General features: G+C 48.7%; 1 protein-coding gene across 1 annotated transcript in view; it reads left to right on the forward strand.

The window, feature by feature from the left end:
* The window catches only part of PAPPA2 (pappalysin 2), an 86,930-nt gene that overhangs the window by 46,085 nt on the left and 17,229 nt on the right, over positions 1-23,616 (forward strand). The window contains exons 12-19 of the mRNA XM_071751151.1: positions 1,082-1,217; positions 1,927-2,143; positions 10,201-10,372; positions 12,422-12,599; positions 14,477-14,690; positions 20,666-20,834; positions 21,478-21,610; positions 22,770-22,879. Coding sequence (XP_071607252.1) covers positions 1,082-1,217; positions 1,927-2,143; positions 10,201-10,372; positions 12,422-12,599; positions 14,477-14,690; positions 20,666-20,834; positions 21,478-21,610; positions 22,770-22,879 — 1,329 coding nt within the window. The remainder of the gene's footprint in view (positions 1-1,081; positions 1,218-1,926; positions 2,144-10,200; positions 10,373-12,421; positions 12,600-14,476; positions 14,691-20,665; positions 20,835-21,477; positions 21,611-22,769; positions 22,880-23,616) is intronic.

The raw sequence follows: 23,616 nt of genomic DNA on the forward strand, positions 1-23,616 counted from the left end.
CCTTGTCCCTTCCTTGAAGCAGGGCCAGCAATGAGGGCAATTTCTGCCCGAGAGAGGGTGTAGGCAGCTGTGAGGATGCTGTAGGGTGTTTGCTGCCCCAGTATCTCCCCAGGTTGTCTCTTCCTTCTGGCTTGAAGCACCTGGAGACTGGGCCCCCATTCCAAACAGGTGGTTGTCCCCTCCACTCCCACAGTCTACTCCTTGGGCTCTGCCCAGCCAGCTGAGACTTGTCCTCTTCCAAAATAACACCTCTGCCTTGGCATTTCTGGGCTCCCTCCATGCTGCCATGCAACAAAAACACTCCACAGGGTGAGTCTTGATCAAAACACATCTGGCATTGGGTGGGGGGCACTAGGGTGGGGTAGAAAAATATTCTGTCTTCTGACTTCCCAAGAACATCTCTCTGGCTGTGACTGATACAGAGAGTTTCTCAGTTCTCTGATGTAGCCTTGGGGGCTGTAAGCAACTGGGGAGCTGTTGGCTCTCCTAGCAGGGAGGGCTTCTCACAAATCTGTCCACATATTGTCTGACTGATTGTTTGAAGTCACGCTGGGTATTGGGGCCATTCTTAGTTGTTTTCTCTTTTTTTTTTTTTTCTTTTAATGGAAATATTCTGGTGTCAGGGTTGGTTGCTGGGCTCTCGGGTGCCCCACTTGCCCAACCAGCAGTGTTGTAGGTTGGAGTGTCTGTGTGTTGGAGCCAGAGCCTGCTGAAGGGAGGGCAGGGAAGGGGTTATCCAAGCCTGTCAGGTTTTAAAGTCTGTCTCAGTTTTAAAAGCAGCAAATGTGGAAGCTGGGAAGATGACATCAATTTATGGCAAGCCAGGACTGACAGACCTGGAGAAGATCAGTGAGAGAATAAAGGGGAATTAGGAGGGAAAGGACTGTGTTTCTGCACCCTTCCTTCCCTCCTCTACGTCTTCCCACCCATTTACTGCTCTGCAGAGCTGCCATCTCTGACCCCCAACCCTGCTCCTGCTCTCTCACTTTACTCCCTCTTCCTCTCCTTCTTCCATCCATGGGATCAGAAAGGCTGCCTTTGATATGCGTGCTCTCAGGGTCTCTCTTGCCTTCCTGCCCAGGTGTGCTTTGAGAGACCTGCAGTGCCCAGCTCCATCATGGTTTTCCTGGCCTCTGATGGGACCATCCCAAGCCACCAGCACAAGCCAACGGTCATGGTCCAGCTGAGCAACGTGGAGGGGCTGAACCACTCCTTGGGTGAGCCACCTATGGGCTGTGGGACCAGTCCACCAGAAGGCCCCACCAGTGCCAGGATCTCACCAGATTTGAGTCTTGGTGTCCCCAAGTCCCTCTTGGAGCATCTTGGGCTTCCTGAGATGGTCTGGTTGGATCTGTTTGGTTCTGGGGCCCCCAACACAAGGATATGGAACTGGTTTGGAGCAAGAACAGAGAAGGGGCCAGGAGGGTGATCTGAGGGCTGGACCACCTATGGAAAAAGGCTGAGTGTTTGGGTTGCTCAGCCTGGAGAAGAAAGGGAATGGGGAGACCTTAAAACACCTTCCAGTACCTGAGGGGGCTAGAGGAAAGCTGGGGAGGGACTTTTTTTACAAAGAGAAGTTATAGGATGAAGGCGAATGGTTTCAAACTGAAAGACTCTGGATTTAGGTTGGATACTAGGAAGAAATTCTTTGGTGTGAGGGTGGTGAGATACTGGCCCAAGTTGCCCAGAGAAGCTGTGGCTGCCCCATCCCTGGCAGGGGGCCTTTGAGTAACCTAGGTTAGTGGGAGGTTTCTCTTCCCATGGCAGGGGCTTGGAATTAAATGATCAGTAAGGTCCCTTCTAAAACCATTCTATGACATGATTCTATGATACATTCCATGTCAGGGAGCAGAGGGGGTAAATCAAAAGCACCCAATATATCCCTGGAGCTGAGCCACTGCCTTCTGTCCTTGCCATATCTCACAGGAACGTATGAGTTGTCATGCCAGTACAACCCCCTGGTCATCAATGTCACCCATGGCCAGGACCACCCACCCTACTGGACTTCTTCAGTGCTGCTCAACTTCTCCTCCCCACTGGTGGGCATTGCAGCCGTAGCCCTGAGGACTTCTGAGGACTCCTCTGACCCCCCCAGCACCTGCCTTCTGCCACACGAGGAGGGGCATGGCCATCACACCTATAGGTATGGGATCCTCAGGGCACTTCTCTGGGGCTTTGTGCTTTGGTGCTGGAGGTTTTGTTCACTCATTGTTTGATGGCTCTTCTCAGGTGGTTTTTGAGGTCTTGTTGGAAAACCCAGTGGAATGAATCTTGATTTTCTTATCTTGCTGGGGGCTGGGAACTAGGAAAATAGATTTGGCATCTGCACCAAAGTGCAGATTGTTCCCTTGTGGGAAACCAGGCTCTCTCTGCTGAGGAGTTATCACTGAGAGCTGCTGCTGAAAATCAAGTGTTGACTTCTTCAGCATGTGCTTTACAAGCTCCATCTCCATACATTCCAGTCTTTCCCACACTGCAGGAGGTGGAGATGAAGCCTTCCTCCTCCTCCTCCTCCCAGTACTGGGGCTCCCTGCCCACCCCAGGCTGCTCACCAGGTCTCAGGCTCCCCCTGTAGCAACAGAGCTTTGATTTATGGATGGTGAGCACTCGTGGGCATTTGTTTGTCCTCAAAAAGCATCGAAGGAGGTGTGGGGCTTGCAAGATGGGCATGGCTCCCAGGTCCCACTGGTGGGGAGGGACCATCATCCAAAAGAGACTGAATAAGCAAGGTGGGAAGAGTGAGCCAAGCAGCAGCATGGATGCAAGCAGGGATGAAAGGATGGTGCTTGGCTCTATCTTAGAGGGACAGCAGGGCCAACAACAGCGATAGCTGCCAAGTCTGGCTTTGATTTTGGCTCCCAGAATCTCCTGGCGTGCTGATCCAGGACTCTGGTTCAGCCAGTTACTCAAACCACACAACTGGGAATACTGATTTTGGGTCTAAGCATTGCTGGAACTCTGTGTGTGGGGGTATTAAAAGTGAAGGGCTTGGGCTAGGGTCATTGCATCACTGCTACTTGTCATTTTAATTCTGGTGATGGACCTGGATGGATAAACATCTCTGATAATGAATGAGTGTGTGTGTGTTTGTCTAAAAGCTTGGGGGATCACAGTACAATTGATTTATGCAGAGTTCTGGAAGCCCTGAATAACCTCCAGTTGCTTTTTCCTTTTTTTTTTTTTTTTTTCCTTATTTTTTTTATTTTTAAGTGCATGTGTGATTTACACAGAAACATCAATCTTAGTGAGTCAGCATATAAATATTATTCCAAGCTTTAAATATTATTTTCAGCTTTACATTAAAAGATCAGCATCCACCTGAAATGCAGTCTGATTCCTCCTGGTAGCCCTTCCAGCTCTGTACACAGATGCTTCTGAGGCCCTAGCCAATTGATGTGGTTTTTCAATTACACTTTCTCATCCTTTAAAATAATTTTGCCCTCGAGATCTCCCCTCCCCATCAGAAGTGACCTCAAGGCAGAACAGACCAACTGAGCATCACCTATGCATGGGGAGAAGCTCATATATGGACAAATAGAGAGTAAATGCCCAGAGTAGTTCCTTGGAGTTTTCCAAATAGGAAATGCTGTTTATAATATTGCTTTTCTGGACAAAGGCCTTTGAATATTTAGAGATGGGAGGGTTAGGCTTACAGCTTCCATTATAATAATACACTGATAATAAGGGATCTGTCTCTGATAAGTCAGGAAACTTCCAGTAGCCCCACATTGAACAGATTTTTAAAATATATTCAATCTCCAAAACTAATGTACAGCAGTATTTTTATTTTTAAGGGCTAATAATCCATTTCATGCAAGGGAGATAGAGTCTGGAGAAAAAAACTATTATAAAAATCCAGGAATATTAAATATAAAGAGGTTCAGAGACTGTAAAAGATCACAGATCAGTCCTGTTTCTGTAAAAAATCAAATGGACCCAGCCTCATATACATTAGGAGAGCTTTCCTAAAACAGCCCAAGAAAGGGACAGTAACAAAAGCAGCAAAAGAAACAGGTTTCCTGTCTTCAGCCTAGAAATGCTCATTGCCTAAATAATAAGTATGTAAGTTTAGCATTTCTGTAGCATCCTTCAAGGATCTCAAAGAGCTTTGCAGACTGGGGAAAGCAAAGAGATGGTGTTTGGGCTGATGAAATGCAGCTGTCTCCAGGTCAGGATGCAGCAAGAGTTTGGAAAAGTCAGTCCTTGTTTGGAAAAAGGGTTACCTCCTCCTTTCAGCCTTGTTGGAGGCACCGAGGGTTGGAAGATCCAAGCAACTTGATGTCCCTCCTTTGCACCTCACTACCAGCCCCAGGAACCATCTCTGTTGTTTCTGCCAGCAGCTTAGGGCTCTTCTTTGCTCTCTGTACTTGATCACAACCTTATGAGGTCAAGCAAAAATCTTTTTAAGCAAGTTTCCACACCGGAACCTCAAACTCTCTCTTTCATCCTTTTCTTTGTACTTTAAAACTGAGCCCCAGTGCCTCCTGTTTTTTTGCAATATAGCAAACCAGGAGAAGGTTTCTGGTTCACTTCCTCTGTTAGATTTATTTTTATCTTGGTTTTATTTTTAGCTCATTTTATTTTCTGTTAGGGTATGGTGTGAAACACCTTCCCCAAGCTAACAGGAAGGTTGCTACAAAAGGCAATGGGTGTTGTGTTCGTATTTCCTGTGTGAATGCCCTCCTCTGCCTACCCAGACCCAAATAAATAAATAAATTGGATTAATGCATCAAGGGAAGTCTGGTTTGGATTAATGTTATATGGAAAGTAGGTGTGGGGGAGAGAAAATTGCTGAACTTTATTCAGCAAAGAGGAGAGGGTCATTCCCCAAGCAGGTTTTACTTGGTTTGTGGTTTTGGGGGATTTTTTTTTTTTTTTCCAGGTGCTGTGTCAATACAGGGTCAATTTATGAACTGTGCCTGTTCTGGTGGGAAGATTTGAGGGGACCCTGGTGGTTTTTTTGCTTCTTGCTAGCCTAGGGTGTCCTGTGGTTGGGAACTATGGACAAAGTGGATGGATCTTTGTGTTGGGATCCCAAGGTCACCCCCAGTTCAGGCCAAGACCCAAGCTTAGGATCCTGTTCACCCCCTTTTTTGGGGCATGGGCTCATCTCAGCTTTTGGCTTTGTCCTTGAGATCTCTCAAGGTTCCTCCCTTCTGGCAGTAAAATCCAGTGAGCTGGTATGCTTCTGGGGTCCCTGACTGGCACTGGTGGCCAAGGCTCTGCTGTAGGGCTTGATCACTCCAATTGTTGGCTTCACTGTTCAGTTGGGAGGTGGCAAGGAAAGCCCTCAGAGATGCAGTGACCATTTTTTCCCAAATCAATTTACCCTCATCAGCTTCTTCAATATGATGCTTTAAAGTGGCTTTTTCTATGGATGCTCAGGTCATCTCCTACCTTTTCCTAAGTCTCACCTAGGAAAAAAAACTATCTCCCTGTGCAGAAGTGTTTCACCAATTTGATCACAGAATTGGTTCAGTTGGAAAAAACCTCTCAGATCAAGTCCAACCATTAACCTGACACTGCCTGACTACTAAACCATGTGACTCATATCACATCTACACAGCTTTTAGATCCCTCCAAGCATGGTGACTTCACCACTGCCCTGGGCAGCCTGTGCCAGGATCCTGACAACCCTTTGGGTGAATAGAATTCTCCTAATATCCAATCTAGACCCAGCCTGGATCAACTTGGAGACATTTCCTATCTCTTGTCAAACTCAGCAGCTCAACAGCTTAGAAGCATCCATGGAAAGGGCCTCTGGGTTTGATCAGCATGCCCAGCCCTTGATTCATCAGGAGAAGGTAAACTTCAACACAGATTTCAATCCTGACCCAGCACAGCTCCAGGTGAAACCCTGAAGCTTTATCTCAATCCTTTTACTCTCCTACCAGCACGGACATTTGTGGCCTTTGTGTGACAAGAGAAAAAGTGCTGGGATGCTGTGATGTTTACTTGCAGAAGCCCTGGGGTACTGCAGCCAGTTCTGTTCTGCCTTCCCTGATGATACTTGGAGTCACCAGTGGGTTTCACAGAAACTGGATTGCTGCACCCTTCAGAAATGCTCCCTCTTCTCATGTCACAGCCTGCAGGAGGTGATGAGGCCACCAGCTCCCCGCTGAGCTATTCTTATATCCCTGTCTCTGCTAAGAACTTGTCTCTGATTTTCAGATGTTGCTTTTGCTCCATCCCTGTGAGGAAGGTCTAAAAGCCTCCTGCCAGCAGGTGATTTCTCTGTGTAAATGTGTCTGTACAGAGTGACTGTATTCTCTTACTCTCTCCTCCTTTCTCCATCCTTCTTGGTGGTGAATGTGGGTCAGGAGTGAATTTCTCTGGCTGGACAAGAGAGGAGGGGACAGAAATAAGGTGCAGTGTCTTGCCATGGGGATGGGATTTAGGTCAAGGTGGTCTTTGGGAGAGCTGAACATGCACCCTTGAGGAATTCTGGCAGAGAAATCCAACCTGTGTGCTGGCCTCAGGATGGGCAGGTTGGGCCATCTGCCTTCAGCAAGAGTCAGACCAACTTCTCTGGGTAGTGGGGAAGGTCCTGGCCTGCCCCAGGCTGGGACTTGACTTGACCAAACTTGACATCTACTTCAGCTTCAAATATATTCTGCTGTAGCAGGCAACAAAAAATTATGGAAAGGGATTATCCAGAAAGATACTAAGATTGTTTTTCTCTTGCTTCTTTTTCTTCCAATGCCACTACAGACAAAAGGTCATTTGACATCCTCCTGGTGCCTTTTCTCTGTCTCATTTGTCAATTGATGTTCTTGGAATGCATAGATGGTAACTTCCTCCTCCAAATGGTAGAGGAACCAACAAGAAAAGGTGACATAAAAGGTGACATGCTTGTACTTACCAACAGGGAAGGGCTGGTGACCAATGTGAGGCTCAGGGACAACCTTGGCTGCAGTGATCACAAAGTTCTTGAATTTAAGATGCTCAGGACATCTAGGAAGATGCATTCCAAACTTACAACCCTGGACTTTAGGTGTGCAGACTGGGATTGCTCCAGGGATCTGTGGGACAAAGCTCTAGTGGGAAGGGGGGCCCAGGACAGTATTCAGGGATCACCTTCTCCATGTCCAGGAGCAAAGGTTACTGAGAAAGGGGAAGGCAGGAAAAAATGCTGGGAGCCCGGCCTGGATGAATAAGGAGCTTCTGGAGACACTATACACAAAAAGAAACTCTACAGGGAATAGAAGAAATCAGTGTTAGGACCAGTCCTGTTTAACATCTTTGCTGGTGACACGGGTGGTGTTTCTAAATTTCTGTGTTTCTGAATTTCTGTGATTTCTAAAAGATATCTACATGGATAGATAGCATCTGTGTATGTGTGTGGTACATATAAAAAGAAAGATTTTGATACTATGGCTTTTAATTATCAGTCCCTTATGCATAACTAATCTGTGTAACATTTTGCATATGTAGTAATAGAATAAGAAACCTGCTGATCTATTGACTTAATTACCAGCACTGAGACCCCTTCTGCAGTGCTGGGTCCTGTCCAACACAAGAAGGGCATGGAGCTGTTGGAGTAAGTGTAGAGGAGGCCACAAAGATAATCAGAGGACTGGAGCACCTCTGCCAGGCTGAGAGAGTTGGGTTGTCCAGCCTGGAAAAGGGAAGGCTTCAGGGAGACCTTAGAGCATCTTCCAGTACCTGAAAACATCCTACAGGAAACCCTGGGAGGGAAACCTTTTGGACAAGGACATGAAGTGATAGGACAAGGGGAATGCTTTTAAACCAAAAGACAGGAGATTTGGGTTAGATATTAGGAATAAATTTAGTGTGAGGGTTGTCTGGAGAAGCTGTGTCTGCCCAAACCCTGGCAGTGTTCAAGGGCAGGTTGGATGGGGCTTGGAGCAACCTGAATCAGTGGGAGGAGTCCCTGCCCATGCAGGAGAGCTTAGAGCTAGATGGTCTTTAAGGTCCCTTCCAAACCCAAAACCATTCTGTGATTGTTGGGTTTGTTTCCAAATGGTGGAAAACAAAAATGTGCCCAGAAGTGCCAAAAAGATCACTGCTTTGTGACTTGTTGTTTACAGTGGCATTGTCCCAGCTCCTTTGCCTGCCCCAGGTAATGTCCAGAGCTGCTACAACCAAGCACTTGTGTGTCTGGAGGTGTCTGGAGATGTCATCACCCTCTCCCAACCAGGGCTGCAATGAGTGCCCACTCCATATGTCACCACACTGTCATGAGAAGATGTAGTCTTGGGCTCCTGGTGAGGCCACTCAGCTTCTACATAACCTACAGCTGCTTGCTGAACCCATCACTCCTGTCCTAGCCCTGCTTCCCAATATATGGACTGTAATCTGGCTGAATAATCTCCACGTGCCAGGAGATGTCCAGGGGTAAGGATTTCCTTGCTCTGGTGTCGATGCAGCAGCAAGCACCATGGTAGGAGGGATGCTGTAGCTGGTGGCCATGGCTAGTGAAGGGGACAGGAGGCAAGAGCAAGGCTGGAAAGAGAAGCTGAGTCCCTTTCATGTGTGTGATGGACACAGAGTCCATCATGGGGAGGTGGATTTGGGACCAGGAGTGTGTGTGCATGAGCAGGATGGGGAAACAGGCAGGGAGCAGAGCAGCCCCCCAGAGAAGGTGACTGTGGGAGGGGAAGGGAGAAGGCTACAATTGGTACCAGATGCCCTCAGAAGCTAATGACCTGACAAACCTTGTGCTCATAAAACAAATTCTTGAAAAAGGAAGCAGATGGAAATATAAGCTAGTGAAAGAATTTGCAGCAGCTGCCCCGAAACCATTTCTCACTTCATAAACAGGTCTGCATTGAAAAACCAGACCCTTTCTTTTATTCTCCTTTGTGGTCCCCTCCTGTGCCCACTAGTTCTTTCAGGGCTGTGACCTTCAGATTTCCACCATGGCTTTGTCTGGGTGGACTTGTCCAGAGTCTGTGTCAACACTGATTTATATTTTAGGGTTTTTTTATGTTTTGGGGGTTTTTTTGTGTTTGTGTCTGTAATTTGTGAGGTTTCTAGCCATGCCTCCTTAGCTGGGGAGGCTGAATCATTATGAGAGGCAAAAGTTTGCCTCTACCTCTCCTGGGTGAAATGCAGAGCCCAGAACCCCTCAGCATCCCCATGCAAAGGAGAGGGCAGAGGGGAGGCATTCAGGTACCACTTGGCAAAAGATGGAGACCATTGTCCCCTGACCTGCTTTTCACTATGGGGATGTTTGTGATGTTTAATTAATCAGAACCTGAAAACTGGTTCTTTTGTGGAATCTTTGATGTCTAATACAGGGTTTAGCATTCTTTTTGCCCTTCTTTCAGCAGAAGCTTTAAAAAGAACTCTTCATCTTTTCTTCCTGACCATCTGTTACTGCAAATCTTGTTTTACTCTCTGATAAGGCAGACTGAAATGGAGGTGTGAATTCAAAAGTTACCAGAAAGGGGAAACACACAATCTTATTGTCCAGTCTTTGTTGCTTTGGGGATGTGCAGCTCTCCTGCTTGCTGTCCCCACACACTCATGTTTGGGGCAGACATCTGAGTGCAGATGGGAGGACACGTGTGAGTGGCTGCAATCATGCCTGAGCCTCATGCTCTACTTTTATGGCACTGCAAAGCAAGGTTTCAGGTCTCTTGCCACAGTTATTGGGTGTCTTTCATGATTTGAGCATGTTGGAGAGAAGAAATTGTCATGCAGGTAGGGACCACTTTGCTGCTGGAGAAGCTACAGATTCTATGATACAGATAAAACATCTTGATTCCTAAAAAAGACACCAGAGGTGCTGCTTAATGGAATTATCTGGGAGTTTTGATCCATGGAAAGTGGGAGTTATGGCCATGCCCCCTGTCTGTCCTCTCCCCATCACCTCCCTCCTCTCTTGTTCCACCACCTTGGAGCACCAGCAGCTCCTTTGGTGTAAGGCAGGCTCTGTGCTCTCAGTGCCCCACCAGCCAGCAGCAGTTTGGAAAGGAGCATTATTGGGCCATGCCTCCTTTCACCAGCTTGGAAGCACACAAAGGAACGGGAAGCTGGGGGGGCTGAGCTGTGAAAAGGACCCTTCTGTTATCACCAGGAGACTGGAAGAAGCTGGAGCTGAGGGAGAGGTGCACATCTCTGCAGGCATCTCTGACCTTCTGAGCATCCCCCACAAGTGCCATCCAGAGAGAGCCTCTCTTTGCTGCAGAAGCCTTGGAACCCCTTTGCTGATCCTTTTCCTCTTTTCCATAGCTGCATCCATGGTGCCTGTGAGGGATCAGGGAGCTGCTCACTGCCATTACTTGCTGATGCTGCCACCCTCAACTGCACCTCTGGTAGCCCAAGGCACATGGTGTGCACTGTCTCCTGCAAAAAGGGCTTCATCCTCCACTCCAGCAATGGGAAGATCCTGGGCTCCATGCAGGTGAGTTGGTCTCAGGATGAGGGTGATTTCACAGCTTCTAAGGGAAAAAGGTTTTCAACCACCCTGAGGTAGTTGTAGTGACCCCAGGACACCTTGTGCTTTCATTCCTGACCTCTCCTCTCTTGCTTTTCCAAAAACCTCAGCCTAATGGAGGCTCTGGTGCTGGACCTCCTTGCAGGTGCTCAGCTCTGGGCATCTCCCTTCTTCCCTCCCTGCAATCCTTCTGTCTGCCCCAGCCCAATGCTGCTCTGCAGACCACATCTCTGCCAGGCAAAAAATCACTGCAGGGAATATCCTAAACCAAGGTGATAAAATTCTGTGGAAGAGTGAGAATTTCTTATCTCTGGGCATTGCATGTTTATATATATGTATATATTTGTATTTATATATATATAAATCTCCTATCACCATATTGATAAATATTTTTTGGAACCACCCTGACAGCAGAGGTAAGAACAGGAATCAGCCTGTTAGTATTTCAGCACTTCTGTTTCCAACCAATACAAAAATAAAAAAAAAAAACCCACAAGATAAACTTCTGCAGAAGAATGAAACATTTCTTATCTCTGGGCATTGCTGGGAGGGTTAAAATTCCCTGAGATGTTTTCTTTTTTGAAAATGAAGTTAAAGCTTAGGAAAGAATGAAGTAATTGCAGAGTGACTATATTTAGAGACAGCCAAGAGTGCCAGGAGCTTTTCTTTGTGTTGTGTTGCAGTAATCCCAGCAGGGCACTGAAGAGGTCACCATGAAAGGGTTTCTCCTCCTTTCTGGAGGGCTGGGGGATGCCTCATAAAAGCCATAAGCCAAGCACAGCTCTCAGCTGCTGGCCAAGGAGACCTGGGACTGATGTAATCTGGGAAGCTGAGCTGCCTCCAGTCTGGGCAGTCACCTTGCTGGGCAGTGTGTCCCATTCCTGGGCTGTTCCTGGAGTGGTGAGAAAAGTCACCAAGGCTGAGATAGTCCCCATGCCAGCCCCAGATTATCTTATCATCAGGGATTAATTTGGATTGAAAGGGACCTTAAAGACCACCTAGTCCATCAACTCCCCTACCAAGGGCAGGGACACCTCCCACTAAACCTTCCATCCAAACCACATCCAGCCTGGCCTTGAACACTTCCAGGGAGGGTGCAGTCACAGCTTCTCTGGGCAACCTGGACCAGTGTCTCACCACCCTCAAAGAGAAGAATTCTTTTATAATGTCTCTAGTTGTTAATGACATGTCAGGAGAGTGCATCTTTCCTCTTAGAGATCTACAAGGTGATGCCTGCCCAGGCAGGTGTCCCATGCTGCAGCCCTTGGTGTTTGCCACAGGAGCTGTGGGCACTGGAAAGTGTGATGGAGCAGTGGGGGATGTGCTGGTTGGTCTTTTATCACCAAGGAGGTTATGGCTCTGTGGGCCAAGGCATGCCCAGGGGCAACAAAATGTTCCCATTCTCCTCTGAGATGAAACCACACACCTTGGTGATGGAAACCCACCTTGGGAAATAAACCCACCTTGGGTGATGGAAAACTTGGTGGCTGTCACAGCTTGTAGGTGCCCAACCTTCACACCCCAGTGGTGCTACTGGTTTGGCTGTGTGAGCCTACTCCTCTGGAGGCATTTTGGGAAAACACAGGCAGCTGAGCAGATTTTCCACTTGGTTCAGCTACACCATGGTCCTGCCATGCACCCCAGAGTACCAGACTCTAAGTAGTGATGTCCTTCAGAGCCACCACATCCAGGATCAGTCAAGATGTGTTGGCTGGGAGGACAATTTTGACCATATGAGCAGCGTGGTTGTACTGAAGGGACATCAAGGACAGTTGAATGACACCTCTTTGGTCTGCAGCCCCTGTTTGAAGGCTGCTGGGCTGAGGTTAGCTGCCTGGGAAGAGAAATCATAGAACAGTTTGGGTTGGAAGGGGCCTCCAAAATCACCTGATTCCACTTGTTTCCCAAGGGCAGGGGCATCCTTTATCCCAGGTTGCTCCTGGGCCACCATCACATCAGCCACCACTCTGTTTGGATGAAGTCAGAGGGTCTAATGGAGCCTTGCTTTCTCCACAGGAGGAGGTGGTGCTGACATGCACCTCGGGAAGGTGGGACAGATCTGTGACTTGTGACCCTGTCGACTGTGGTGTCCCTGACCAGTCCCAAGTGTCCTATGCTGAGTTCTCCTGCCCCCAGGGGACCACTTACCTGAAGAGCTGCTCGTTCTCCTGCATCCACCCAGCCAAGCTTCAAGGTATGGCCTGGAATCCTGAGGGATTTAAATCCCTTTTTTGATGCTGCCTGTCCCAAGCTGTTCAAACGGAGAGTTAGGATTTTGAATTTCTAGGTTCTGTGACTTTGGAGTGAGAGATCTCCCACATGGTGACCATTCATCCCTCCTTGAATGGGGACACCGTAATCTGATGACATTCCCTTTGACACCCACATCCTGGCTGGGAGACCTTGTCCTTGTCCTCAGGGTGTAGGGATGTCTTTTTCTGATAGCTGAATGAGGTCTGGCAGCCTCCAGCATTATGGGGACAAGGGGGACAAGAAGCATGGAGTCAGGGGTCAGCAGGGACAGAAGGAGAGTACTTCAGAGAGCCAAAAGTGGATGGGTGCCTGGTGGCTTAGGGAAAGCTGTAGTTCAGGAGGCTTGGGGCTGTATAAAGCCATAGAGACTGATGGCCACAGCTGCAAAGCAGTTTCACCACAACCCATGGTCTGGCTTTCATCCTGCTGACTGCATCAGTAGACAGAGGAATGGTTTGAAGCCAAGTCTGAGAAAGAGACCTCCTGATCCTGTCCTATGCAGGACTGAGCTGGGTGGCATTTCAGGGGTAATTGCCTTGACAGCTTCAAGTTTTGGGACTTGATGTGAGATTCCACTTTTGCTCTGATCAATCATGTACAACAAATCATTTAAATAGGGGCCCTATTGGAAGCAATGGCTTCAAGTTGCATGAGGGGGTATTTAGGTTGGCTATCAGTAGAAACTTTTTTTATAGAAAGGGTTGTTAAGCACTGGAATAAGCTCCCCAAGGAGGTGGCTGAGTCTCTATCCCTGAATGTGTTTAAAAATTGCCTGGATGTGGTGTTTTGGGGACATGGTTTAGTGATGGGTCTTTAGGAATAGGGTAATAGGGTTAGGACAAGGCTGGACTCGATGACCTTGAAGGCCTTTTCCAGCCTGAGCAATTCTATGATTTTATGGAGCTATTTAGAGCTGAGATATAGGAAAATTATTTACTTTTTAAAAAAGGTTAAATCTATGGAGCAAAAACTGCAGGGAATTAAGGTCTCGTATCATGACGGGGGAGGATGTGATGCCAACAGGAGCTGATCAAAGGATAGCATGGAATAATGACTTGACAGCCCAAATTCTACACAAGCTGATGCCTGCTGTCTGGGGTGGGTGAGCTGAGGGCAGGGCTTTCATCTCATCTGTCTCTCACAGCCACCTCTCATTCCAATGAAGCCAACAGGAGGATTGCCATGGGCTCCCTGGGGGGCAAAGCATCCCACTGGTGGAGTGTTCTGGGTGATACCTATCCAGAAAAGCTGTGGCTACCCCGTCCCTGGTAGTGTTTAAGGCGAAGTTGTATGGGGCTTGGAGCAACCTTGTGTAGTGGGATGTGTCCCTGCCCATGGCAGAGGGGGTTGGAGCAAGGTGGTCTTCAAGATTCCTTCCAACTCAAATGATTTTTTTTACTTCCTCTGCTGCCATGAGGGCTGCTGGTGCTTGGCCAAGAGTGCTGAGCCACATGGCTCAGAATAAAGATGGGCTGAGATCAAGAGGGCAGGTGGGTGTCATAAACAAAAGCCCCCAGCCCACTGAAGGCTATCCTGAGACACACTGAGGAGGGGAAGTACAAGGGAAAGTTTGGGGGAGATTGGCAGAACCAAAATCCTTCCTCCATCCCATAGAAGTTGTCTCTTCCCTGCTTTTGTCAGCACTGAAGAATTTCTGCCCCAGCCTGACCAAGCAAGCAAAGGAACCCATGGTCTTTGAATTTATTGCCTCCCTTGGCATCACCACTCCAAGAGGACTTCTCCTGGTTGCTCTGAGCTTCTCTCAGTTTGACCCTGTCCCCAGGTAGAACTAACACACTGCTTCTTTTCTGGGGCCAGGAACAAACCATTGGTTGACCTGCCTGGAGGATGGCCTCTGGTCACTCCCTGAAGCCTACTGCAAGCTGGAGTGTGATGCTCCTCCTCTGGTGGCCAATGCCAAGCTCCTGGTGCCGAGGTGCCTGCAGGGGAACCACGACGTGGGCTCAATCTGTAGATACAAGTGCAAGCCTGGATACCACGTGGCTGAGAATCAAGGGGGAAAGCCAAAGAAGTAAGTCAGTGGTGGGTTGTTGTTTTTTTTTCATCGTTTTTCTTCCTCCTCTTCTCCCAGTGTCAGCAAGGAGAAGAGGGGATTGGACTTGGGTGGCCTTGAAGAGCTGTTTTGGTAGATCTTGTTGACTCTGGTCATGTGGATTTCTTGATATATAAGAGGCTGGGTTAGTTGAAAACAGGTGGGAACAAGATGCAGGCTGCTATTGCATGCAGGAGTACTTCAAATTAATCTAAGTTAACCTAAAGAATGCAAAGTCTCCTCTGCACCTCAATGTGCTAGTGAGTTGCTGAAAATTAAGCACCTACAGAAGTGTTTGTAGGCTCTGGGCTAAATAGAATTAATAAGATGCTGGAAGACTCCTGGAGCTGCTGTCTTTTATAAAAGTGATAAAAACTAGACCAGACACAGGGAGTCATAAGATAGAATGTCTGCCCTTTGTCAGGGTTAATGTTTTACCCTCTGTGCATCTTGGCTAAATTTATCTTGGCTAAATTTCATCTCCGGTATTGGCATTTCAGTCAGAGATTTTTTTTTTCCCCAGTGTTCGAGGGGGGAAAACTCCTGGTGATTCACTGCCCCTGCTCTCAGCCAATATCCTGACACTGGGGGGTAAAGTAGCATTTTGTCTGTGATGCCTCCAGCTGAAGTCCTCATTTGGTTCAGTCACTAAATACTCACCAGCACTGACTGGCTCCTCTCCAGAGTCTTGATTCTAGCCCAGATCAGGTAATTATGTGCTAATTATTTAATGTTCCCTTCCAGTTTTAACTGGATGCAGACTTAATCTCTGCTTTGCTCTGGGGTAGGGTTGTTGTGCGCTGGGCAACAGTTGGCAAATGTCTTGCCTTGTAATGAAGGAAGTGGTTTCTGTAAACAGCTTTGCACAGTGTCAGGAGCATTTCTGGGGCCAAGGGGAGCTGAGTAAACAATTATTATGGCTGTGATCACAGAGACTGCTTTGCAAGCTGCAGAGCAGCTTTGCGTGCCTGTGGCATTCCAGGCACTGGATGTGCCACGAGCTCAAGTCAGGTTGTAAAGTTGGGATATCTCAGGCAGACTGGTAAGAAGGGTGCCCTCTGGGAGCTTCCAAGGCTCCTCAGAAGTTTTTGGAACTTCCCTGTGCGTCTGAACAGCCCGTGACATGAGTCAAGGCAAATGGCAGTGGTTCAGGGTTTCATAGCAGTACACATAGGATTTTCACGTGTTATTATCATCACTACTAATTCATCTCACATCTCTGATGGTGGAGCATGAGCCTATTGCAGCAAGCAAAGAAAAAGTTACCAGAAAGAGAAAATTTTTTTGCTTTCTCATCATTCAAATTAACTGCTATGTGAGTGGCCTGATTGGAAGCAAAAGCTTTTCCTTGGAAGTGTAAATATCCCTGTAGTGTCCCATCTGGAGCTCTGTGTATACACACTCAGCTTGAGTACAAACCCCTTGGCATGTGTTGTGAGTGGTGGCTACCAGCCAGTAAGCAGCCCAGTTGCTTGCTGGGTTGCTGGAAACCCTTCTGGTGTTTCAGCCCTGGCAGGCAGAGGAAGGGAGGTGCTAGAGAGGTTGCTGTCATTGTTTGGGCCAGTTTTGGAAGCAGAGATTTGTTGGAGAAGGTGATGGAGAGCTTCAGAAGGGACTAGCAATAGTGAGGTGTGGGTTCCTTATGGGATGCTGCAGGGGAAGAGTCTCAGCTGATGACTTGGACAGCAAGTTTTAGGGTCTTCTGGGTTCTTCCCAGATTCAGCAAACCAAGTTCTTGCTCTATTGTCTCCTTGTTGTCCATTGGAGAACTTGTCCTATGAAGACAGGCTGAGAGAGTTAGGGTTGGTCAGTCTGGAGAAGAGAAAGATCTGGGGAGACCTTAAAGCACCTTCCAGTACCTGGAGGGGCTACAGGAAACATAGGGAGTGACTTTGGACAAAGGCATGGAGTGATAGGAAAAGGGGAATGCTTTTAAACTGAAAGAGAGATTTAGATTAGATATTAGGAAGAAATTATTTAGTGTGAGGGTAGTGAGACACTGGCCCTTTTTCTCAGATAAGCATCCCGCTGGTGGAGTGCCCTGGGTGATAACTGTCCAGAAAAGCTGTGGCTACCCCATCCCTGGCAGTGTTCAAGGGCAGGTTGGATGGGGCTTGGAACAACCTAAATTAGTGGGAAGTGTCCCTGCCAATACAGGGGGGAGTTGGAACGAGGTGATCTTTAAGGTCCCTTCCATCCCAATGCAGTCTGTGATTCTACAGACCTGGAGGAAAGATGGACTGGAAGGAGTCAGTAGACAGGGGACTAGAAAAGCATCAGAAAGATCACAGGAGGCAGAGCTGGAGATCCTAACCCAGGAGCAGCTCAGTTTACAGGACTTAGGGTCAAAGCACATTTGTGATGGGTTCCAAGGCATGGAGTGCTCACTGCTTCTGCTCACATCTGGGCCCTTCCAGATAAAAGGCAAACATGGGCACAGCCAAGGAAGCCACAAAAGAGAAAGAACAGGCTGTCAACCTGACTCCTGTGTTACTTCCACCTTTTAAGTCCCCGTGAAAGCTCTGCAGTTGCCCAGGCTGCTCAGAGCTCAGCAGTGGAGGTCCTGATGTTGCTTTCTTTCAATTTACCAGCGAATATCCCTCCTTTCTCTCTCTTCTTGTTGAAGTTGTCAGCCTATGGATGTGAGAGATGAGACTTGAGGCTCACTTATCACCATTCCAGACCCAGTTGCCCCAAGCTGGCTGGACCCCTGCCTGACTCCTGGATGCTCAGCTCCTGGAGCTGTGTGAGCATTCATGCCTGGCCCTGGATATGCCCTGGCCTCCTCTACCGGTCAGGCATCTAATTGGAGGGGGAAAGCTTTGGCTCTGATTTTCCTGGCTTCCTCATTAATCGTCAAGAAATGCTGCTAACCAAAATCAGAAGCAGTCAGAGTGGAGGCAGAGGGGCTGGAAATTTCAGGCTGCCAAGAGGTAGTGTTTATATATATATATATATATATACACACACACTATTTCTTTTAAAAAAATGCCTGTTACCTTCTCTGTGCTGTACCAAATTGCTCACTTCATAGATGTGGCAGTGGCCCACACAGCACCTTCTGCCCCAGGGTCAGACCAGTCCTGTTTGAAGCTCCTCAGCATAGGTGCCAGCAATGGGGGGAGCCTTCAGGTGCCTTCTCACCCCAGGTCTATGGGGGTGCAGGTGTGGGGAGAGGTGGGAGAGGCCATGAATAATGCTGTCCCCATGCTGGGACCACTCCAAATACCACACCAAGAAAAGGTGAAGGGGCTGCAAACCAGGGCTTGCACCTCTGCCAGCTCCCAGGGCTTGCACCTCTGCCAGCTCCTGCAGTGTCCTCTCCATGCTTGGCCCCTCTACCCAGCTCTTCCTGTGGCTCCTGGGCAAAAGGCATCTGCTGTGATTTGTAGGACCAAGAGGGGGACTGGAGCATCTACCATGCAAGGAAAGGCTGGATCTGTTTAACTTGGAGAAGAGGAGACAGTGAGGGGGATCTCATCAATGCGATCAAAGTATTTAAAGGGTGAGTATCAGGAGGATGGGCCCAGGCTCTTTTCAGTGGTGTCCAGGGACAGGATAAGTGGCAACAGGGAAAAGCTGGAACACAGGAAGCATGAGCTGAACGTGAGGAAAAAAATATCTTTACTTTGAAGGTGACAGAGCACTGGAAAAGGCTGCTCAGAGAGGTTGTGGAGTGTCCATCTCTGGAGATGTTCAAAACCCATCTGGATGTGTTCCTGTGTGATCTGCTCTGCTCTAGCAGGAGGCTTGGACTAAATGATTTTCAGATGTCCCTCCCAACCCTCACCTTTCTGTGATGCTGTGATTCTGTTCATTGGCCAGGGACAAGCAGTGTGTGGCTGGGATGCTCCTGCTTTGCCAAGGAATTTCTTAGGAGCCTGAGCCCTTGTGGTCCCAACAAGGCTTTGCACAGCTGGGTTGCTTCTGTAACACCATCAGCTTAACCCCCAGTGATTTACCTCTTCCAAGTCACACAGTTAGATCACACCCTGCCTGCCAGGCTGTTCCAGAAGGGCAAAATGCTGCTTGAGAAGCTGGATGTCCAACAGGGATGGGGACCTCTTAGCATGCACCTCACCTTTAAATGTGGGAGAAGCAAAGGGTGCAAACAAAAAAGGTAGGAGGAAAGGTCTGGTGGAGGCATCTTCAAAAGGATCATCCTGAAGTGAAAGCAAGCAAGAGTTTACCAGACAGTGAAATTAGTAGGTGGAGTGGAACCAAAGATACACACAATGGGATCCAGAGTATCTCTTCCTTACTACCCTTCCTAAATTGCATTTAGCTGCAGTTCCCTTCAGTTGATTCAAGGCTGCTGCTCTTGAGGTAGCATTTACAGCACCTCTGGGTGCTCACACTGCAGCATCACCACCCTCCTTTGCACAAGACATTGTGCAGAGCTCTGTGCTGGGGGACCTGCCATCTCCTGTCCCCTGCCTGCCTCTATGTTACCTGCTGGAGCCTGTGGTGACCCTAACCCATCCCTTTCCCACTTCTACAGCCTGTAGGAAACACAAATCCCTGATTTCAGAGGGGAGAGAGAGGGAATCTCTAAGAGCTGGAAATATTAAAAAAAAAAAAAAAAAAAAAAAAAAGAAAAAGAGAGAGAGAGAGAGAAGAATGCTTCAAAAACTCTCAAATTGCCCATCCAGGGTTTGCCAGAAAAAAATTTAATGGGGATGACCACCAGCTCCTGTCCCAGGTCTGGCAGTGGGGTGCAGATGGGATCCTCTCCCTGCTCAGGGCTGGGTGACTCTGTACCATTTTCCTGGGGGTGACAGCTGGGTGGCCACAGACAAAATCTGTTTAAGCTTAGAACAAGGGGCTATGTAGTGTCTCCCCCCAGGTATTTCTCTAACCCAACCCTGAGGAGCTGAGGAGATGTTAACCCCCAATCCAACTCCTGGAACCCTGCCTGCTGTGAGAGGGCAGGGACAACCTGCTGGAGTAGGTAAAACGGGATGGGAGAGGTGAGGGAAAGTCTTATTAAGGATGGAGCAATGAGCACTGGCTCAGGGAAAGCCCATGAGTGCTGGGGTCAGGGTGATGTGTCACCTGGGAGAGAAGTCCCCAGGTTGCCCTGTGGCTCATGGGGTTTTGGTGCCTCTACATAAAGGATGTGATGTCTTCATTGCTGCCAAGGACAGGAGACTGAAAAGTGAGTGTGCTCCACTCCTGGGCTTTTCCCTTCCCTTTTTTTCCAGGGGAAATGGTTTAAAACTTGAAAAGGGGAGATTTGGGTTAGAGATTAGGAAAAAATTCTTTCCTGTGAGGGTGGCGAGATGCTGGCTCAGGTTGCCCAAGGAGGTTGTGGCTGCCCCATCCCTGGGAAGTGTTCAAGGCCAGGTTGGATGGGGCCTTGAGCATCCTGGTCTAGTGGAAAGTGTCCCTTCCCATGGTTGGAACTAGATGGTCTTTAGGGTCCCTTCCAACCCCAACCATTCTATGATTCTTTTTCCTTGGTTTTTTTCCTGGCAAGTCATTTGCACCTGGGCAGTTTTAGCAGCACAGGTCTTGTTCTGCTGTGGGAGGACAGAGTGGTAGAGACAGATCTGGCTGGAGTACAAAGGGAGTCTCAGGAACCTCTGGGCTGAGGCCAGCAGGATTTAGGGGAGTTACACTCCATCCAGCACTGTATGGAGCTCCTGGCAGCAGGACAAAGCAGCTCAGGGACCTGCAGGGAGAGAGGAATGGTTTAGGGACAACAGGAGTGGTGAGTGCAGGGAAGAAGGTGGCCAGTGCTTCTAAATCACTGTGATTTTTCCCCTGCCCCCCCAGTGAGAGGAAGGGAGAGGTCATGGATGAGCATGGCCCCATCCTCCTCAGGAGGACCTGCCCATGGCGAGGGGAACCTCCAGGAGAGGTGTCCCCAAGCTGCTGATGTTTCTGTGGGATGCTTGGTATATGGGTTAAGGTGGGGGGTGAAGCCCAGCCTGGTGTCTTTGTTTCCCCAGGAAAATCCTGAAGGTCCAGTGCCTGGAGAATGGGCAGTGGGAAGAGGGACACTGCACCCCTGTGGTATGTGAGCCCCCTCCTCCTGTCTTCGAGGGTATGTACAGCTGTACCCAGGGCTTCCAGCTGGACAGTCAGTGTGTCCTCAACTGCAAGCCAGAGGGACAACAGGTGAGTGGCTTGTGGGGGGGTGGCAGCCAATCCTTGTGCTTCAGAGCATCTAAACCCAGTGAGGATCCAAGGATCCCTGTGCCCTAATTCCCAAACTCTTCTTGCTGGATGCCAGCCACAGCACAGGGTGTCCCATGGCCTGGGAATGCTCTTCTGCTGCTTTGCAAGCCTTCTGAAAAGTGGTGGTCCTAAGCAAGCCTGCTTGTCTTGGGAGACAAGGGATGGAAAGCAAAAATAAAGGGTTTCCAGCAGGTCTGGGGAGCTGTGATGGGGGTGCCTGGGATGAGGGGCAGCCTGGTTGCAGGGGGCTTGCTGGCCAAGGGGCTTGCCTGCAGGTGGAGGCTGCTGATTTCCAGGCTCTCCCACTCAGTTCTGACCTGCTGGAAGGATCTTGTTGAAAGAAGTGGGATCAATTTTCTTCTGGTGAAATCCAGAGGGAAAAAAAAAAAACAACAAAAAACCTGGACCAGATGGCTGCAACCCAGCTGCTCCAGAGAGCTCCCCTCTGGATTTCCCTGGCAGGACAAGAAGGGAGGAGGGAATTTCCCAGCATTTTGCTCCCCTGAGTGCTGGGCAGTGGTGGGACAAGGTGAGCCCTGTCACTGCTTCTGGTAACTCCTGGTGCTCTCCCTCTGCTTTGCAGGTTCCCATCATCTGCACCAAGGAGGGATTGTGGACAGAGGAGTTCAAACTCTGTGAGAGCTTAAGGGGCACCTGCCCACCCCCCCCGGAGCTGAATTTTGTAGAGTACAAGTGTGAGCAGGGGCATGGAATAGGTGAGGTCAGACAAAAGTTAAAACAGAAAAAGTAAAAACCTTCTGCTGACTGCCAGCGAGGTGAAGCTAATGATGACTCTTCTTCTACAACTCCCTGCTAAATCTGTGAAAAAAACCCTACTTTCTCTTCCATCCTTTATCTAAACACAGAGCTAGGGGTGGATTTTAGCCTTGTGTCTGCCCTGGTTTCATGCTAGGTCAAAACTCAAAGCTAAAGCTGGCTCCTGTGTCAGCATCTCTTTTTTTTTTTTTTTTTTTTTTTTTTTTTTTTTTTTTTTTTTTTTTCAGACTGAGCAGGGACTTCAGGGCAATCTCAGACCTCTGCAGCAATATTCCTAAACTTAAGCCCTCCATCCCCCTGCCCTCCCCACCCCCCAAGGTCTCTCCACTTGTTGTCACTGCTGTCATTTGCAGGGTTCATGTGGCAGGTCCTAGTCAAAAGCTGCAGTGACCATCTCCTGTAACAGGGCACTTCAACCAGATGAGGGACCACAACATCCATTTCTTTCTCCAGGACTCGGTTGCTTTGTGCTTTCAGGAAAAGCTGCAATGCTCAGTCACAGTCATTGCATCCCCTTCGGAATCCTGCTGGAGCAAAGCCCACACCATTCCAGAGCAAACACACCCGTGACCTGGGTCTGATCAAAACAGGCTGAGGAGAGTGTAAAGGGCAGGGACTGTAAGGTGAAGCTTTGGGGACACCTGATGTGAGGCTGGGGTTAAGGCTGGGATCCACCTGATTTTCCAAGGTAGTTTTTGCAGCTTTTATTTTCTCCCAGGATCACAGGAATGCAGTGGGAATTCAGAGTGGTAGAGAAACTCTGAAAGATGCTTCCTGACGTGTCAACAAACATCCTGTAGCATCCTGGCCAGACTTATGCTGGATTCCATGTCCTGCCTTAAATCCAAATAATCCAATAATCCTAATAATAGTGCATGTTCACTTTTCCTCTCACCTGGGAGAAAGAAATGAGACACAACTCCTTGCATAATTCAGGATTAGGAGAAGGACGCATCACCCCAGGCTGGGAGGGAAAGGGCATCCTCTGTCTGCCTCTACCCTCAGCCAGAAGCCTCCATGTTTGGGGCTGGTGCTCTCCTGTAAAACATCCTTGCCTGGTTCCTGAAGAAGTCTTGAAGGCTTCCTATCCTCCTGCAGGTGCTGTGTGTGTCCCTTCCTGTGTCATCCCTCCCAGTGACCCTGTCATCCTGCCTGAAAACATCACTGCTGACACCATGGATCACCGCCTGCAGCCCACCAGGGTCCAGGTGAGTGGGGGAACTGGGTTCTTCTAGCAAGGATTTCACTGGCAGCACAAAGAGTACCCCCAGGTGGTGTTTTTTAACCCAAAGCTCTGCCTTGAGAAAACTTGGGAAAACAAGCAGCATAAATGATCTCAGGGCTGGGCTGGCTCTCCCCAAGGAGCTGCTGCTGGAGGTGCTGAGGTGCAGGAAGGTGCTGAGGTCTTCATCCTTCCCACAGCTCCTTCCTCCTCTTCCCTCCCACTCAGCTGCTATTGCCCAGCCTCCTCCCATACCAAAGTTCAGCAGAAGTTCCCAGTTCCTGAGCCAGCTTTCAAGGACTTGCAGGATACCACAATGAATGAAGCAAAACACAGGAATCCCACTGAGTTTTGTTTTGTTTTGTTTTTTTCATGCTTCAACCTGACAAGCTACTGCTGCTGTCATCAGTCAGTGTGCTGGGAGAGCAAAGAAGAGAGGAAAAAAAAAATAAAACCAACCAAAAAAACCAATTTCCCCCCACCACCCCCCCTAAAAAAACCCAACCACAACCCATCAAAAAACACCAAAAAAAAAACCCAACAAAAAAAAAGAAAAACAAAACACAACCAAAACCCCACCCCTGGCATGAGGCACAGCACAAGCCTAGGTCCCTTATTATCTGGCAGCAGAGATGCAGCCCCAGGCAGGCATCTCCCTGCCAGGGAGGAGGAGGAAGAGGCAGGGCTGGAAGGTGTTCCCAGTTGCCAGAACCCACTGGCCAG

Source organism: Heliangelus exortis, chromosome 8 (genome assembly GCF_036169615.1).
Source record: "Heliangelus exortis chromosome 8, bHelExo1.hap1, whole genome shotgun sequence".
NCBI classification, from domain to species: domain Eukaryota; kingdom Metazoa; phylum Chordata; class Aves; order Apodiformes; family Trochilidae; genus Heliangelus; species Heliangelus exortis.